At 41.2% G+C, this 18874-nt stretch overlaps 1 protein-coding gene across 2 annotated transcripts in view; it reads left to right on the top strand.

The window, feature by feature from the left end:
• ccser1 (coiled-coil serine-rich protein 1) overlaps positions 1-8220 on the top strand; it is a 110657-nt gene extending 102437 nt beyond the window's left edge. For both annotated transcript variants that reach the window (XM_068703066.1, XM_068703067.1), the window contains exon 11: positions 3299-8220. In XM_068703066.1, the coding sequence (XP_068559167.1) occupies positions 3299-4111 (813 nt within the window). In that variant the 3' untranslated portion in view covers positions 4112-8220. The remainder of the gene's footprint in view (positions 1-3298) is intronic.
• The last annotated feature ends 10654 nt before the right edge of the window (positions 8221-18874 follow it).

The raw sequence follows: 18874 nt of genomic DNA, 5'->3' as shown, positions 1-18874 counted from the left end.
GCTTTGAGTGACATGTGGGACCTATTCTATTATGACCTAATTCTTGAAATCTCAGATTATTATATTTTTCGAACAGAGGCCCTCATACTGCGGTATAGTTGACAGACTAGAGTCCCGGTCCTTTGGTTAACTTATGTTTACTCCAGTCCTCCCACAGGACTCCTGCAGCCTGCACTATCTGTCAAAGTGAAGGCTCAACAGCGCTTCTTGTTTCCGTTTTTTATGGAAGATTGCAACCGTTGCTTTTGAGATTACACACTGCCCCATGTTTGCCGGAGGCATTGTTGCGTCTGTGAGTCGAGTCGTGTTCAAGCGGTTATTCAAAATAAAAGCCTTCTGCTACTTTCAAGTTTTTATCGGGGGGGGGGGGGGGGGGGTCCCCCGTGTCTCCCGGGTCGTCCCCTGTACACCCCCCACCCAAAACCTACGCCTATGCTTGATTCATTTGATGAATTTTTTTACGTTTTTTCTTTCCTCCTTCCAAACTTGGATCAGCAATGCCCCTTTGATACAGAGCATATGTTTCTACAACCAACTCTTTGTACTGTGCCTGGTAATTATTTCTTTCAAAGTTGTCTGCCAATTTGTATCTTACTGTTCTCGCCTTACCTTCTGTTGTTTTCTCAAATGTCTGAGGGTGGAAAAACACTACAGAAGAGATTTAGCCCTAATTAAGCCGTCCCACATAAACCTACACCACCACAGTGGATATTCAACACCGTGGCAATACCCGTATGTGTTTTCACAGCGCCCCTATGTAGAAAATTTGGCTGGAATGGAAATTCTCACTCCTCTTAATTAGATCAAGCAATCTGCAAGAAGTCTTGTAGTGTTTATGCACCCATTAGTGCCCATTAGAAAGCAGAGACACACTCCCCGAGCTCTTTAAGTAAGCTGCATACACAACGACATACTGTTTGATGTTTTGGCAGAGCGCTGTGGTGGTTCTTTTTTTTTTTTTTTGTGGACATGAAAGGACATAGAGACCGAGCTTTTAAAGTGCATATTGTTTGGCTGTAATTCAGATTTTTTGAAAGCCATACCAATAATGAAATAGGCATGTCAGGAACCTTTTTCTGTGTTCTGTATGTGGGGGAACACAAGCATCAGAGACACGCAGCATGGACATATTTTAATCAACAGATGTAGCAGTCTTTTGTAGTCATCATTTGAACTGGCCTACACTATTGTGTATGCCATTAGAGATAAAAAAAAATTAAAAAAAATGAATAACCAACTATATATACCAACTACAAGACATTCCCTCTACTACTGTATCTTTAAAGCGAGACAATCATTTTTTTTCTTCTATTTCTTAATCATTATTATTGATATCAAGTACGACTTGTTGTCGTGTTCTGCTGCTCTTGGGACGTTGTTTACTTATCATATTTACCCCAACCTGTACTCAATACCGCCTCAGACTAAATTAGAGCCCAGCACAGTCACAGCTAAATCCTCATAGAATCCTTTCATACTTTGAAATGCAAAAAAAAGAAGAAGCTAGAAATAGCACCTCACAGTGAGATATTAAAAGTCTGGTGGTGTTCAGGGGCTGGAAACTTTCACAAGCCATTGCACCAACAGAATACTCAAACCACATGATATCATTAGTGTTACACTCTGCATGAGATATACTACATTATTAAATATAATCTGTCTGTCCAATTACTCATTGAAGGTGTGTACAAAAAAGGTTTGGATTTTTAATCTGTCGTCCCAACATGTAGTTAAATTAAAGCCGATACCTTAATTTGTCCTTTAAAATCCATCCGGATAGAAAGTACTGAGCCAAATCATCACAGTATGACACGATTCATGATGCTCAGTGTGTACTACAAAATACAAAAAAGGTGTTATATAGTGCAACACATTTTAGCAGCGTTGCATCATGTCGGATGTGTCCAATTACACGAGTTGAGAGTGAAGGATCAGCAATAAATCAAATAACTCCTCATTTCAGTGTTTTGTTTCATCTTTAAGTGCTTGTGACACAATTATACATCCCAGCTCTGTGTCCAATGAGCATCATTTGCAATACACAAAGTGTTCCAGTTTCTTTGTGATCCCCTCACTTTCTCTCTCTCTCCGCTGCTTTAATGTGATTTCAGGTTGAAATTCTGATGAATAGAAAACGTTTCATTGAATTAGCATTGCTACTGTTATACTGTACTTATCCAGTTAGCTGTATTCTGGCTAATTACATTTCTACCTTTCACACCAAATTTCTGTTGACAGCCTTGACACAGTAATTACATTTAAAAACTAACGTAATATACATTTTCATGCACAGACACATAGAAACGTGATCACATTCATCCCCATGAAAGCACTTGGGCGTCTAAATACATGTATGCATGTACCCACAGACATGCATATTGACACCCATGTTGCATGCCGTATGTGCAGACATACAATTACACAGATTCATGCTCATACAAAAAAAAAAACACACCATCGCAGCCATCGTGTCGGCAAACGTCACCTCAGTTTACTCTCTCATGAGGTTCAGTGTCAGATGAGATTATGCTACTTTATTGAACATTGTACACTTGGTCCTGTTGTGATATTGGGTTTGGGTGCATGTGTGTGTGTGTGTGTGTGTGGGTAAGAGAGAGAGAGAGAGAGAGAGAGAGAAGGGGGACAGTGATGAGATATGTTGCATAAGGAGGTGCAGTGGAGTGTGAAAGAGAACAGGTGGCTCCTGTTTCTGCCATCTAGCTTTATGTGCCATCTTCTCCATTGTGTGTGTGTGTGTGTGTGTGTGTGTGTGTGTGTGTGTGTGTGTGTGTGTGTGTGTGTGTGTGTGTGTGTGTGTGCATACGTGCGTGTGCGTGTCTGTGCTTGTGTGTTTGACGGAGAGAGTGAGATCCCACTGCTTTGTGCGTACCTTCAGCGCACATCTCAATACACGCGTATGTTACGTTGTCTTGTTTCTGTGTGTGTTTGTTTCTGCATGTGTGTGTGTGTGTGTGTGTGTGTGTGTGTGTCTGTTCTTTAGTGAGCAGGGTTCCGGTTGGTTTAGAAACAATTAGAACAAGCTGCAGGAGCCCAGAGAGATCGTTCTCCAAATGTCAACCAAATTAACAATCTATAGTGAACACTCAACAGTGCTCTCTCTCATGCCGTCTGTCTCTCTGTTTGTCTCTGCCTCTCTCTCTCTCTCTCTCTCTCTCTCTCTCTTTCTCTTTCTTTTCCTTTTGTTCAGTCCACATCACACAGACAGAAAGCAGAGTACATGGTACAGTCTCTCTAACATGTGTTTTTCCCTGTTTCTGTCTCTCTTCCTCTCTCTCAGACCAGTCATCCAGGCCGGTGGTCAGGACTAGGCAGCAGCAGCAGCAGCAGCAGCCTGGCTTCAAGGGAACGAAGGGCAGTGCGGGGAGCGGGGGCAGCACTCGGAGGGGACCTCTGTAACCAGCACCTCCCCCACTACTATCCTCCCCTGCACGGCCGCCCGCCTGCCTCTGAACGACACACTGCCAGGGAGGAGCGCCACTGCCAGGGCATCTTGGCACACTCCATAGCCCGTAACCCTGCTCCAGTCTCCTCCAACTTGTCCTGCGCCACTTCTGCAGCGTCAGTCCAAGCCTCGCTTGCTACTCCAGCCCAGCTTCACGTTTCACACCTGGGCCATAGTCCAACTCAATGCCCAGGTTCCGGTTCAGCGGCTGCTAAACACCACGCAATTCCGTCTCCGTCCTCCAGGCAGCCGGAGGGGGTGTCCTCCTCTTCTGAGTCCTTGACTCCGGGAGGAGGAGGGGGAGTGAGTCTGTCAGGTGGGGCAAGGAGAGGAGGAGGAGAGCACCACCCCCCCAGCCATATCCCTCGTGCAGTCGGGGCCAGCGCCTCGTCGAGCCTCCACAGTCTTGCAAGCAGAGGGAGCCCCTCTCCAAGCATCTCATCGCCCATCCAAGCCTCCCCTCCACCTCCTACTCCTTCCCCAGCGTCCTCCTCCTCCTCCTCCTCCTCTTCCTCCACGTTTACGGGTCGTTTAGGGCAACCACCTCGAGGCCCTCTGTCTCTGCATAGCTACAGTCGTAAAAATGTCTTCCTCCAACATTCCCTACAGACTGCCGAACTGCAAGCGCTGACGCAGAGAGACAGTTGAGGGCACACAAACATTTTACGAAATCCATATTGACTTGAGCGACAAAATGTGTGACTTTATAGAAATAACTGCTGCTCCTTCGGTTCCGCTGTCCCAATTCCACCTGAAACATCAACCACTCGCGCTTACAATCATGCTTGTCTCGCTTTACAATCCAGACCAACCTTTTGCTGACATTTCGTTCTTAGTTTTGCTCGTTTTAACACACTCATATGCCATGTTACACACACAGACACACACACACACACACACACACACACACACACACATATCTGGCTTTGAGTATGAAAAAGGCACTCACCTGTCTATCAGAACTCCCACGGTGTGTCATGCTGACAGTTTAGATGTGCTTACGCCCACAGACCCACAAAGTGCACAGAGGACTCACAGCCTCATATCCATGCACACATACACAGATCTAGTCATACACACTTAGACGCACACTCTCACACAGAGACGTGATCTGTGATACAGCTGCCTCACAATCTGCACAAATAAGAGTACGGCAACGCAGAGATGAGGTTTGTATTTGTGTTGTGTTGTTTTTTTGTATCCATTTATTTGATCATCTTTAAAAGTGAAAACATGTGCTGCTTAATGAACGATGGAAACGACCATCATTTGACTCGCATTGCCAAATCCTACATCAGATCAACTCCTCATTCCTTGATGTCCACTGACAGAAGTCCAGATGAAAAAGACAAATGTTTAGGTGAACATCCACATTCATGACCCTTTTACTGCATGCTTTTTAAAAATTCAGGAGAATACAGGTGAGCATTTTGTACTGCAACAAAATCGAGATCTGGGTGACTTTAAAAGTCTTTTAATAACTTTTCAGTATCAGCCCTCATCTCAGTGTTTCAAGAAGGGAATCAAACATGCCAAAACCTCTAAGACACGAGCCTGTTGAGTGTTTTTGAGTCCTTATGCTCACATGAATAAGACATTACAAGAACTTTTGGTTTAATACTGAACCACTTGTTTAGTAGAACTACAAGGTTGCATTATATACAAGAATCAATGTGTATCTCCAATGTTAGATTAGTACAGTACAGACATGAAGAGTTTCATTCTAAAATAAGATATCTGCCGTTTGAATAATTCAACATGTATAATGACAAACTTACACTAAAGTTTACTGAATGAACCCTGAGCTAACTTTGTCAAAACACATCATAAAATGAGACCAACAGAACAAGTTTTAGGATTTGGCACAACCTGCATTATGTATTTTTTTTCCCAAAATGAGGTAAATGAGTATCAGGTTTTGGAATGAACCTCTTCAAATCTTCTTTCGGGCTGGGTATTGATCAGGGAGACCTACTGGTGTTTTGCTAAATGACAAAATCAAATGAAAAATGTTTGAAATAATGGCACTGCGGTGAACTGACACCTTTTACTGAGGCATCGATTGAGCGGAGTCTGATCTTGTCCAGGGAAGCAAGTGACAGAACATAATACTGCACAGAAAGTTGTTTACCTGATCAAATAATGAAAAAGGAAGAAATAGAAAACATTCCATTTGGAAAAATGTTCAGCACTGAGTTTTTTGATGGTACCCAGTCCTTTTATGATCGCCTTCTTTTATCCTCCTGATCTCAGATGTGTTGGGCATCTTTTTAAAAAAGGGATCCAACGCGATGGCATTTGGGACTGTAAGACTGTGTTGTTTTTGGACAGTAAGACTCATACCTTTTGATAGAGATTTACATATATCATCACTGCCATGACCTGGCAGTTTAAAAACCCATCTTTTTAAGATCTGTGAACAAATGGACTCCATGACAGCCTCTTCAATCTGCCACTGTTGAATATATTTGCTCTGTTGAACCGTCAAACAGGATTTCAGGTAAACAAATATTATAATGTCGACCGGGAGGTGGGAGCCTGCGCCGCTGCTAAGCACAGGCCAGGAGTTCACCGCTCCCGGTGTCTACAGAGAATGCGAGATTTTGGGGAAGTTGTTGACCTTGTCTGTCTCTAGACGGCACCCGGCTGTTGGGAGGTTGTACAAATTGTGTTTGTTGTAATGTACACCTCATGAGGCAAGGACCTGGTGGAGGTGAAGAAAAGCCTGAAGGAATACAGCTCAGCTCCCACTGGCGGAAACTACAGTTTTCCCCCTCTGTTCTGCTTCACTTGCACATTATTTCCTCTCTTTTTCTCCACATTCTCTTTCACTTGCTGTCCTTATTTCTTTCTCCACCCTATTTTCTGTTTTTTTTTTTCCATCCATCCACTTCTTACTCCCCCTTAATCTCTCCCTATACATTTCCCTCCCTCTATCCCCCAGCATCCCTCTCCACTGCATGCAAACTAAGTAGCTCCTTTTGTTCCTGTGCTCCTCTTCAGTCGGTTATCTTCCTTCCCCCCACTATCATGTCCCGGGTCTCTCCTTCCCTCCATGTCTCTACCCTGCTTAGCGTACTTACCCAGAGCCTGTATTGTCACACAGTGTATGTATCTATAACAGACTCTCTTGCAGTGGCTCCCAGTCCCGGGCATTGGGGCCTGAATTTCATTCCAGCTGTCTAATCAGGGAATAATTTTACACCTGGTGAATGCAATTAGCTACCTGGTAGTGTAGACGGCCAGCAGTAATCTGGCTCCGAGGGACTGAGAACCGCAGCTGCAATGTGAACCAAGCGTTCCCTGCTCGGTTTGTTTACACGTGGAGGGTGACGATGCTGTGTCGCTGGCTGACCGCTTAAGAAGTACTATCTGCATCATAATGGCACTAAGTGAAATGTCGTAAGGGAGGATTTGGCTGTGCTTGCACTGCCTTTTCGTATAGCTATCCATTCCCCCCCCCCCCCCCGCAGTGTTTCAAAGAGCTGGGCTTGTTGTTTGTGTTCAAACTGAGAAACCACAAAGGTGGGTTGCTGATTATGAGACATATCATGAAAGGAAAAAGCCACATCTGAGATGGCAGTTCAAATGTGGAACTGAGGTCTAAGAAAAACATTTTCCCCTGTGTAATTGGAAGAATGAACTGATGTTGACTTTTCGCTGCTGGGAAACAAGGGTCTGCAATCATGAAGTGGGCACACGTCACAACCCTCACTTCTTCATTTTACTTAGCAACATGTTGTGCATTTAAGAGACTTTCATTTGTTGTGAAGTTATTTATTGTTTTCTGCCTTATTTATTGCCATTGAATCTGTTTCCTAAAAGCATCTTGGCACTAACAAATAATTATTAATAATCATGATGTTTTTATTATAACTTTAATGAATCACAGAGATTACACTGTCCTAGCTTTTTAATATGCTTACTGTAATTATGTTTTTTGTTTTTTTTCAAATGAATGTGATAATGAAATTAAGCTGTACATAGATTAATTAACTGTTGATGTTCGCTGTTCACGATCACAAACGTTTCGTGCTCATGTAAATGACATTTAAGAATAGGGTTCACTTCCATTGTTTGTCAGCCATAACAGATTAAAACACAACAAAAACATTTGTTTCATTGACAAATGATAAATGCAGTCAGAAGTCTGAGCTATTACCAAAGTTGTTCAGGCTATTGTAACACATCAGAAAACAAATCTGACAAACTTAATGAATTCCATGTTAAAGTTAGACCCTATGCTAATTTTGACTCAATCCAGCTTTTGCACTAAGACTATTTCTGCTTGAGATTACTTTGAAAGACATGACTTTGCAAACTTTTGCCTAATCGTTTCAGAAAAGTGGATGGTGATCTATTAAAGCTGCTTTTTTTTTCCAGTTTAGGATGAAGTCTGTGTCTAAGTATATAAAACTGTTGGGTAGACTCACACTGTGAGCCTCTGACCAGTGCGCCCATATATTCATTAGGGATAATCCGCCCATACGAGGAGGAAAATAAAAAATCCTTCTTCAGAGAGTCCGCTTTCACTTTCCATGGTCCTTTCTAAACAGGTTTGAAATTGTTTGATGGGCTTATCTATGGTCAAAAGAACTTTGCAGTGTGTGTTTACCCAACGTATTCCTCTTCAGTTTCACCAACACTGTTTCTTTTTGTCACGCTCACAGTTGTTGTTCACATATGAAATTCCAGAGGATTTTTGTCCACTGTCTCCTTATTGTTAATATTTAATACAAATAAAATGTATGAAAACATTTGCTCCAGATTATTATTTGATTCTTGTTTTTCATGTCAGACTTTTCATTGTAAAATAGGGCGTGTCTGTAATATGACTGGGACGCATTTAAAGCAATGACAATGAATGATGGATTCTGTCGCCGCAAAAAAAAAAAGAGCAGTGGAAGAATAAAGCAGTGGATCTATGGGAGCGAGCCTGGCTCCGTCTGCCAGGCTAGGTAGATTTCGCTGCACAAATCTCTGAAGAAAAGAATGAATACAATCAAAGATTGAAAGTAGAATTTACAACAAAGCAATGACAAAAGAATCTTAAGGGCTATCACTCTAAAAGACTGACTGAGGAAAACTTTTCCAGCTGAAACGTTTGAGCGGACTTTAAAAGGTTAGTGCACGGCAGCAGATGCAGACGTACTTTTACCTCATTTGACATTAGCCTCCAACCTATTCCAGTGAGTTCTCATTTGGCAGTGACCATAAAGTAGGGAAGTGTTTAGAAAATCAATTATGTTAGATTGAGTTTGTGTGCATGCATGTGTGTGTGTGGGATGTAGGCTTTGACTGTTTACCCCTGAGGACCTGTGCACGCTTCTACTTTCTGGACTCACTCAATTAGCGTTGGTGAGGTTATGACTGGCTGACTAGCGCACACAAACACACACACACACACACACACACACACACACACACACACACACACACACACACACACACACACACACACAGGATTAGAAGACAGCAGCTTTGGAAATAACTTGCTTTAATTTATATGAAGGACGGTCAGTAAACACACATCTGATTATCAGAGCTTTGAAGTCCAAAGAGATCAAGATACACACAGTGTGTGTTCTTATGCTGCTGACGAAGGATCCGCAGTTGGCTGTAGAATAAGCGTTTTTGATATGTTGTCCAAAAAGGTCTTAATGATAGTATTAATGATAACTGTTTACATAATTAACAAGCATGACGCAGGTGCTATTTTCAGCTTGTCAAATCTTAGGATTTTCTGCTTTTTGCTATTTAATATCATTGATAATTCAATATTTTGGGGGTTATGGATTGATGGTAAAACAACAACACGCCAAAGAAGAAGAGGAAGTAGGATTCATGTACGTACGTCTAGTTCCTGAAGTTGTGACTAGTAGGAGTATCTGTCTGCAGCCTGCAGAACTGAGCGGGCTTCAACATTGAACGCTTAATCCCACCCACGTGATTTGATTCAATGTCAAATTGGTTAAACAACGATTTCTTTGGTTTGGACCTGGGTTTAAGTGGGATTAAACAACACAGTCAGTACATGAATAGAAATGGTGTTAGCTATTCAGAAGGTTCCAGTCGTTTTTACCGCTTTGTTTTGCGAAACATAGACCCTCGTTACAAGACTATCGACATCGGTGGGATGTAGCAAAGTACTTTTATTCAACTGCCTGTACTTGGTAATTCCAATTATCTTTTTTTTTGGCAAAACGCTTTAATGTAGAATATAACATTCATCTGTTACTCTGTTGCAATCTTAATTAAGTTGTATTGAGTAATGTTAAATACAAGTTTGACAGTATTTAGTGTTGAGTAGCCCTCTGAGGTTTGCATTGTTTTTATGACTTTTCAGCTTCATTGTTTAAAACATTTACTGCTGTTAACGTTTGAGGTTGTGCTAATTTTAAATACTGTATATACTGTTGGGTAGTTCAAAGCTTGCATCCACGTTTAACCTTGCCCGAATTTTACAGTTAAACCAACTAAAATAGGGTGGGTGGGATTAAACATCACACTTTAAGCTCCGCCCCATTCTGAAGGCTGCAGGTGTTTTGACATCCCTCTGATTACTAACTTCATGCCACGAGACCGCAGAGTGGACAGCACACTGGGGACAACTGTGACAGGATTCTACCGCACCTTTGGCCTCGCATTAATTAAACCATATACATTGAGCAACGTGATTCAGATGAAACAACAGGCAACATTAGAGGGAGTACGTTATCTTTAATTTTTTTTTTTTTTAAAGCTAACTAACGGAATATAACGTTAACGTTGTTTAGTTAGTTACCTGCAGCTAGCATTTGTTGGGAGGCCTGACGTCGGCTACTGTACCATTACCTCGAAACTGGACCTGTGCACGTGTATACAAACGGGACTGAGTTGCAGTAACGTTACATATGGACAGGACAGAGCTGGACACTTGACCCACATATCAGAGGAGCCTTATGTGCTGAAGGAACCTCAAGTCCGACTCTTTGCCACCTTGAAGGACCTGCACATAACGGTAAGTGGCCCCCGTGTTTCTTCTTTCCCTGTGGCTTTCTTGGAGGATTTAAAGCCAACCTTTGGTGTCTGTTGGAAGACAACGTGTCTTTGTTTATGTGGTTACATTGCTTAAAATGGGTAACTGCCATGTTCGCCTGAATGTAGCTGTTTTTGTCATCGTTTTAGTGAGGGCCAAGCGTTAATAGCTGTGACGTCACACGGACAGTGGCATGGACAGCGTCTGTCAGCACGGAACATGTATAAATCAGATGTTTAGTCATAACTCACAGACCGATTCAGCTGCAGATATTTTAACTTGCAATGACGTCAGTGGTGTCTCCATTTCATGTGGTCCCAGTGAGGCAGCATCCACAAGGCCAGAGACCTGGAACATAAACAGCCACAGTAATTACACCTGTGACGTGTGTCTTATGATAAATCATAATGTCTGCAGAGATTGATTGAAACATGTGCAGATGTATGGTGGTTGCTTGTTCTTTGCTCTTAAATTGTGCTGTGTTATGAACGATGAGCTTTAATAGGTCACTTCATTGATGAATTAATAGGTAAGGAATTATTTAGGCTATTTAGTATCCAGTAGATAAGAGTAAGTCATGTATTTGATACATGCATGGCAGGGTGTGTTTTTGTGGAGTTGTTTACGTGTTAAGAGGTGTGTGTAAGTCATGCGTGTCATATGTGCATTGTTTCATTTAGATTTAAATATCAATTTGTTGTCTAAATATTATCCTGCAGTTGGAAAACAATGGGGTTATTCTTGACCATATACATTTTTAGTTCACCAGCACTCAAATGATTTTGTCGACTCAACAATTTATTTCCTGGAAATAAGTCATTTTGCATGAAAAAGCATTACAAAAAAGTCCAAAATCGTCCAAAGACATTTTAGTCGACTAAAACCCAGAATGACCTATTAGTCGACTAATTGACGAAGAGGGGGTAACCCTAGAAAACAATACGTGTGTGTGTGTGTGTGTGCGTGTGTGTGTGCGTGTGTGTGTGTGCGTGTGTGTGTGTGTGTGTGTGTGTGTGTGTGTGTGTGTGTGTGTGTGTGACTTTAATTTTAAAATATTGATATATTTCTTATCAGGTAATTTAACTGAAGTCTCAAGTCCTCCATTAGCCTCATTTAGCATATACTCATACCTCGTCAGCTTACATTTCAATCCACATTTTATTGTGAGGTAAAATATAAGAATATGGTGGTGTGAGCAAGCCACAAATGTCTGACAAGTCAACTGTTTTTTTGGAGCCATATTATACATCACAAGTACTAAAGCATAAGCCTAGCCGTATGTAAAGTTAACTACCCAACTCTTGTACCTTTCTTGTTACAACTTGACTACTAGACAGATCAATAACAGTTTTTGAAGCGCTGCCAGACCGCTCCGTCAGTCTGTCGCTTCTAGCAGTTGGCTTAGTGTGCTGTGAAAGCCATGCTTCCCTTATGTCTGCAAGCCTGCAGTGATGGAGCTGGAGGGTGTTTTTTATGTGTGTGTGTCTGTCTCAAACTGCTCTCAATTACTTGCCATTTGAGTCTACTTCACTATTCTGGCTTAACTTTGGCTTTTAACCATTTTTATCACTGTGACACCTGATCTCTGTGTGTGTGTGTGTGTGTGTGTGTGTGTGTGTGTGTGTGTGTGTGTGTGTGTGTGTGTGTGTGTGTCACAGTCATCTCTCTCTGTCACTGCCATTTGTCAAAATCATTGTGGATGCGTTGGATCCATTTAGCTTTGTCCCCCATCTGTCTCTCGCCTGCTCTGCTGCGTTTTCTCCCTCTATATCTGTCTCTCTGTCATGCCCCCCCCCCCCCAAATCTCTCTTATTGTCCACTCTAACTGTCTAAAGCAGCAAACCTTATTACTATACTGCATGGCCAAAAGTCTTTTACATTGCTCACTTTGCAGCAAAGTCAGACCCTCAGCACAGTATGCTGCCAGTCGCTTTTGGTACACAGACACCACCTTCCCTCTTGCCTAGAGTTACTGAGATTGCGTGGACATAAACACTCCCTGCCAGCCTGAGCCTACTTATAATCGGGCTCATTTCTTGTCTGTCTGGTTTGCTGCTCTAAAACAAGAGCGGGGAAATTTGACACTAGCTATCGCAGATGGCGAAAAAGTAATTTAGACTATTCAAACTTCTAAAAACCTTCCCTTAATAGGAACCTAGAACAGAGAAGCATTTGACTGGTTGAATGTGTAACATGACAGTCAGTGAGACAATGTGGAGCAGACTTAGCATGTGGTGACACTGATAAGCAACAATAGTGAGGTAGTTAAGAATAGGTGAGCTACAGAGGAGGTGGCTAACTGCTGAGGATTTAGACTACTGATACCTCTTTTAGATCAAAGCAAGGCCTTCCAAAAAACCCTGTGTTTGCCCTCTGTGTGAATAGTTTAGCATGCTGTATCCAACCTGCCTTTTCAGGGTTTGTTCCTGCATAGAGAATTATGAGGCGACCGCCTCCGTCAAATTCAGTCCCGCTTCCAGCTCTCAACAGAACTCTGGCAGTTGCCTTAATGGAAATCAGTTTTTTCAAACAAGCATTGCACTTGGTTGATTTCCTTCATTTGTATCAGCAAATGCGGCATCACGCCAACGTGGTGGTGCTGTATCGTAGTCGGCATGGGAAACCGGGAAAAGCACCGTCAAAGCTGCCATTTGCCTGGGGAAAAGTCTGTCACAGACTGACTGTCTGAGTGCATTTGATCAGATATTGTGCTTTCAGAATGAATAAGGGCCACAGTGTTTCCGCTGGTAGTGTCTGTGCACCACAGAAATAAAATATATAGATATCAAAGAACACATTCCGCGTAATTGCGTCCTGCCCTGCCTGACACCCTCTGCTGCTATTGTCATTATTATAAGTCACATTTCTATCACTATTACTGCTTGTACTATCATTGTCATTCTATTCAATCCACTGTTGCTGTTCTTATTAGTAGAAATCCTATTTCAATTTGTATTCCTGCTATCATTAGTGCTAATACTGCTATTACTACTCTCATGTATCATTTCTGTCATATGGACCAACTATGTTGTGATTGTATTGTGTTGTTCATTCTGTACACATGACATCTATTGCACTTCCTGGGAGAAGGATCCCTCCTCTGTTGCTCTCTGAGGTTTGTTCCTTTTTCTTATTTGGGACATTTTCTTCATTCGTTGCAAGGGCTCAAAAACAGAAGCTGTCATGTTGTACAGATTGGAAAGCCCTCTGAGGCAAATTTGTGATATATGGTATTTGGCTGTACAAATAAAATTAATTAAATTGAAAATTTAATTGAATTATATGGAACATTGAAAGCCGATGAGGTCATTATTAGCCTCCTATTCCCTGCCGTTCAATGTTTTAAAACAGTTTTGTATAATTAGCTGGTGATGAACACCGCTCTATGAACCTCCACATGTTTGTCTGACCGCCATCTTGTACTGCAAATATACAACGCCAGTGTATCTGTTCACACCAGCGAAATGTAAGGAAATAAAGTAGTTTTTTTTAAAATGTTCTTATATTGAATAAATCATTTTTCCACTTAATCGAAAACAAAAGTTCAGATATCTGTAGGACAGGGTATTAGTTCTTTACCATACATGTGAGGACATGACAAATTGGTCAATTATTTGCTTTAATCAGCTGACCTAACAGGGTCCAGGAAGGTCCAGATTGTACGACCTTTGCTCTCTATCTTAGTCTATAATTCACAGGTTGCTGTAACCCAGCAGTACTGTACATATGGTTCACGCTCCAAGCACTCGGTCATGAACTCTCAATCTCAAAGACTGATCTTAGAGTGTAATTTGTTACATATCGTAATTCAGTTTAATATATTTATTGGCTTACGTATGATAGCAGTTGACAATAATTTGGTGCTTTTTGTGTTTTCAGTGTTCAGACATTGCTATTTGTTTAGGAGTTTCTGTGGCAGCTTTGCCTCAGAATTTCAATCGCTGCCATTTTTGTCCATCAGGCATTTGGTTTGAGAACGCTGTCTCCTTTCAGTCGGTCACTGACGGAAAGAGACCCCCATTTGCAAGCTCTTTGCTCTGTTTTCTTTCCTCTGTTGCAAGATGTGAATAAGAAGCGAGTGATCATTTTGTTCTGAACATGCCTATTGTAGAATGAGTGATGATTGCAGTCCTCATGAGTAATGAATAATTTTGGCTGTTTTATACATCAAGACCATCAATCTTGCAAGACAGATAGAAGTGCGCTACACTGATCAGATCTCACTGATGCGCAAGACACACGGTTCAGAACAAAGAAAGCTATCGAAATATAAAGTCATTATTGGAACTGCATCCGCTGACAAAGACACGATCCCTTATTGGCTTCCCACCATTGAACACTACCTGCTTTAGTTCATTCACACAACCAAGCTGGAGGTACAGCTGCTGGAAACTGAACATGGTGTGTGAACAAGATATTTTTTAGATATTGGTAAGATATTAATGACCACTTAAAGACTTTTGGTGTTACAACTACACAAAAAAATACTCATGTAAGGTTTGTAGGCACACATACATTCACAAAAAGACAGTGCTGGAGGCTTTATGCTTTCCTGTAGCGGACTCACCAGCAGTGTAGCTTCCTCAGTAGTCCTCCACCACCCTCGCACTCGGTTCAGGATGGCTTGCATGGTGATTCACGTTTGTTGGACCTGTCAGCCCACACCGAGTGTTCTTCGTGTGTGTGTGTGTGTGTGTGTGTGTGTGTGTGTGAGTGTGAGTGACCAGAGATTTTCCTGATATGGGTAGACGTCTTTACACGGAGTGGCCGTTTGACTCTCCACTGCTCTGCTGTCTTCTCAAACACAGAGGAACACATAACCAATTTTGGATGACTTTTTAAAAAGGTTTTTTGTTTTTTTTGTATTTTGAAATCGTCAGTTGGCGTAAACAGTTGGCATAGTTTTATGTGAACGTACTCTGCGGTGCTCATGTTGCCCACACAGTCTTTCTGCTCTTTGGTGCTGGACTACCATGTGTACAACACAAGACACATTTAGCCGGGCTTTTACAGGAAGCAGATGGTAGGGTATTATGTTGACAATACTGTGATACCACTGATGACTCTTCCAGGCGGCCCACTCTGCATCTCTGCTCTTTTCCTCCTCTCACCCAGACGCAAAATATTAAACATAATGTGCCATTTTGGCTCGGAAGAAGAAATATGCACACTGAAACGTGTAATTTTGCCACCATCCTCTTTTCATTTCTTCCTCTCACCCGCTCCTCCTTCAGCCCCCTTGACCGGCATAATGTGAACCCAACAGACCTCACTTTTACTGCAGTTATTGTGGAATTTCCACCTGCAGGGGCTTTCTGTAAACAACGGGTTTGGACTGAAGATGAAATTGGATCGTTGATTTGAGAGAATAACCCCAGTGCAACTCAAATCAACACCACTCTTCCTTCCTTTATTCTCCCCACACACCCCCGACAAAGTTTTGAAGACTTTTCAAAACTTCAGAGTAAAAGTCCACCTTTCAGTACATTTTCGTATCAGACATTCAGTAATCATTCAAGACAGCTACTCAACACTTCTGTCCTCTGTCTGCTATCTTTTGAAATAACAATGCCTTTGATTATTTGAATCAAGCAGTGAGAGCCCGGATACATCAAAAACCTGTTAATCAGAAGGATCGAAGAAATAATGTCAATCAATACCTGTAATAAATATTAAAAAAAATAAAATGAACATACAAATATGTGGATTTTATGGATTAGGGCATCAAGCAACTGTAAGACTATAAATGGTCCTACCCACTCTAATGAAAAAAATAAATGAAAGAGCAAATTTATAATTGAATCAATCAAATTGTAAATAATTAATTTTACTTTACTCAATAACCATTGCATGTGAGATATTTTTATTTCCCAGATGCAATACAGGGAAATTGTACAGCAGACCGCATGTGCTTTCAGGATTTTCAATATTTTTTTATCTTACCATTCATTATTATTGCTCAGTATGAGTCTGTTGAGATTGTTACACCATATATAGAAGGCAGCATCCACTTGGCACATAACTTAACAAAAAAACATTCTTTAGGACACTGTAGATACCTATGATATACAGTATACTACCATAATTACTGTATTGATGTCCCTCCATGTTTTCTTTCAAGGTTTTTTAGATAATTGTATATGGTATTTTGTGAGTTTAGATTTGCTGCTGAGTCACTGTGCTGTTGAGAACATCACTCATCTTTACTTGTTACTTTTAGTTTTTGTTTAACAAGAAAAAGAAACATTTGTTTGGTCACAGAAAGGACGTGTGAGTGTTTGTCGCTTCCTGGCAATTACCATTATAGGTTTTCATTTTATGTGCTTGAGATTTGTGTGTACAAGTTGGTTGATTGTAAAGATAAGAAATAAAGAAGACATACATTTTGTTGATATTACAGCTGTAAAAAGTTTCAAGTAAATTCCACCTCAGTTTGTTGGAGAAAGTGGGCTTTATCTAGAAGATTTCAGAACATTAGCCAAAGTACCTCTGTGTCTCTGGATTTGTAAAACAAAATAAAAGCCTCCAGAAATCGTTTCTGACCAAAAGATTTTCTGATCTTTTAAATCCAATAATCCATGAACTGCAATTAATCTGTTCCTCCAAAATCTGGAACTGGGAGGGGCACCTGAATTATACTGTTCACCGACCACATTAAAACAGAAACAAAGGTAATTGAAGTGTGTGTGTGTGTGTGTGTGTGTGTGTGTGTGTGTGTGTGTGTGTGTGTGTGTGTGTGTGTGTGTGTGTGTGTGTGTGTGTGTGTGTGTGTGTGTGTGTGTGTGTGTGTGCGTCGGCCTGCGGGGTGCTCTCCGGCTGCAGCAGCTGTGTTAAGGGACCACAGCAGTGACAGCAGGCTCATTTGCTGCATGATTATCGGCGGGGTTGTTGCAACTGAGAGGAAAGGCCGCCTACGCGTACACACTTTCACTCACACTACACACACTGTTTCTTGTTTAAGCCAATTATGCAGGCCAGTGACCTGCCATATGGCTTCTGCTAGTCCAGAATCTGTATTTGTGTGTGTGTGTGTGTGTGTGTGTGTGTGTGTGTGTGTGTGTGTGTGTGTGTGTGTGTGTGTGTGTGTGTGTGTGTGTGTGTGTGTGTGTGTGTGAATTGTGTCATAATACAAAGTCAGATTGAGCTTGAAGCCACAGAGCAGATGACAAAGAATGAGGAATCTTAATCGGTACTAACAGTCCAGTCCAGTTGTTCAAGACGAATCAACGAAATGTTTTCGTAGGAAGTAGAAAAATTAAGAATGAAAATACATTACAATATCAGAGGTCTTATTAGTTATTTCTTTGGTATTTTGTTTCCTGCACTCTTTCACTTATTCTGTAGGTTTTGTAGATTTCCAAAAACAAGTAGTTTCTTACTTTCTTGAAATAAAATGGATAATAAGAATATCCCAGCAACTCATTTATATTTTGGGCGATTGAATGTTTATTTTTTCCCCATACCTTTTACACAGTAGGGCTGGCAGGTAGGCTTTTTATGGTATATTGATATATTTTCAAATGAGGTATAGGATGAGACGATACTGTTTGATATTGTTTTTTTTTGTGTTACATAACTTGTTTCTTCCTTAATGCCATGCCAGTGTCTGAAGCTCTCCTACTCCCTTTCTTTGGCTGGACCTCAGCACAGCGGAGGCAGCCCTAAAAACTCAAAAGTATGTCTCGGAGACTGTAACACCATTGGTCAAAGCGAGTGATAACGTTACATAATTGTCCGTTGCTCTTTCAAAATAAATAGTTTCAGCAGAGTTGCTTTATAATCATTCAGCTCATCCACTTCCTCAATACATGTGCTGTTTTTTATTTTTTTTTTCAGTAGTCCTATAACATTTTTATATATTTTCCTGTTAAGGTGTTTCAAATGTGGTCGGATCTTATAGTTGTAGGTGTTGACACCGTTTGATGCATATGTTGTAAGAGCAACGTATGGGCGTGTCTGTGTGGTTGAGTGACAGAGAGATGTGGATGCACTCAGAGCAGACAGGTGTTGGCTGATTGGAGCAGAGTAGAAATTAGCAGTAGTCGTCAAATGGAAGTAAATGTACAGTGTAACTAACACTGCAGCTCCTCAAGTGCAACATGTGTGGCTATGGGCATGTAAGTATGATATCTGTTTTAATATAAGTGCATGTAGTATGTGGCGTTGGCTTACAACTAACAGCTAAATACTACTATTCATGTTTGGATGTGATATGATTGCTATCACTGTTGTATGGCCCGGCTCAGGTTAAACCCTTTGTAAAATATGAACAAATAAATACAGTGAATGAATGCCATAAAGCTTTCTTTTACTGATTTATTTTATTAAGAGTCATACACAGACACAGCCAAAGGCATTACTTGTTTTGTCCAAAAGATTTACATACTAGAAAA

This window comes from Cebidichthys violaceus, unplaced genomic scaffold (assembly GCF_023349555.1).
Source record: "Cebidichthys violaceus isolate CVI_PGR_0920_01 unplaced genomic scaffold, fCebVio1.0.p SCAF_9, whole genome shotgun sequence".
Lineage (NCBI taxonomy): Eukaryota > Metazoa > Chordata > Actinopteri > Perciformes > Stichaeidae > Cebidichthys > Cebidichthys violaceus.
Note: the sequence above shows the minus strand (reverse complement) of the source record. Positions and strands in the feature narration are given on the sequence as shown.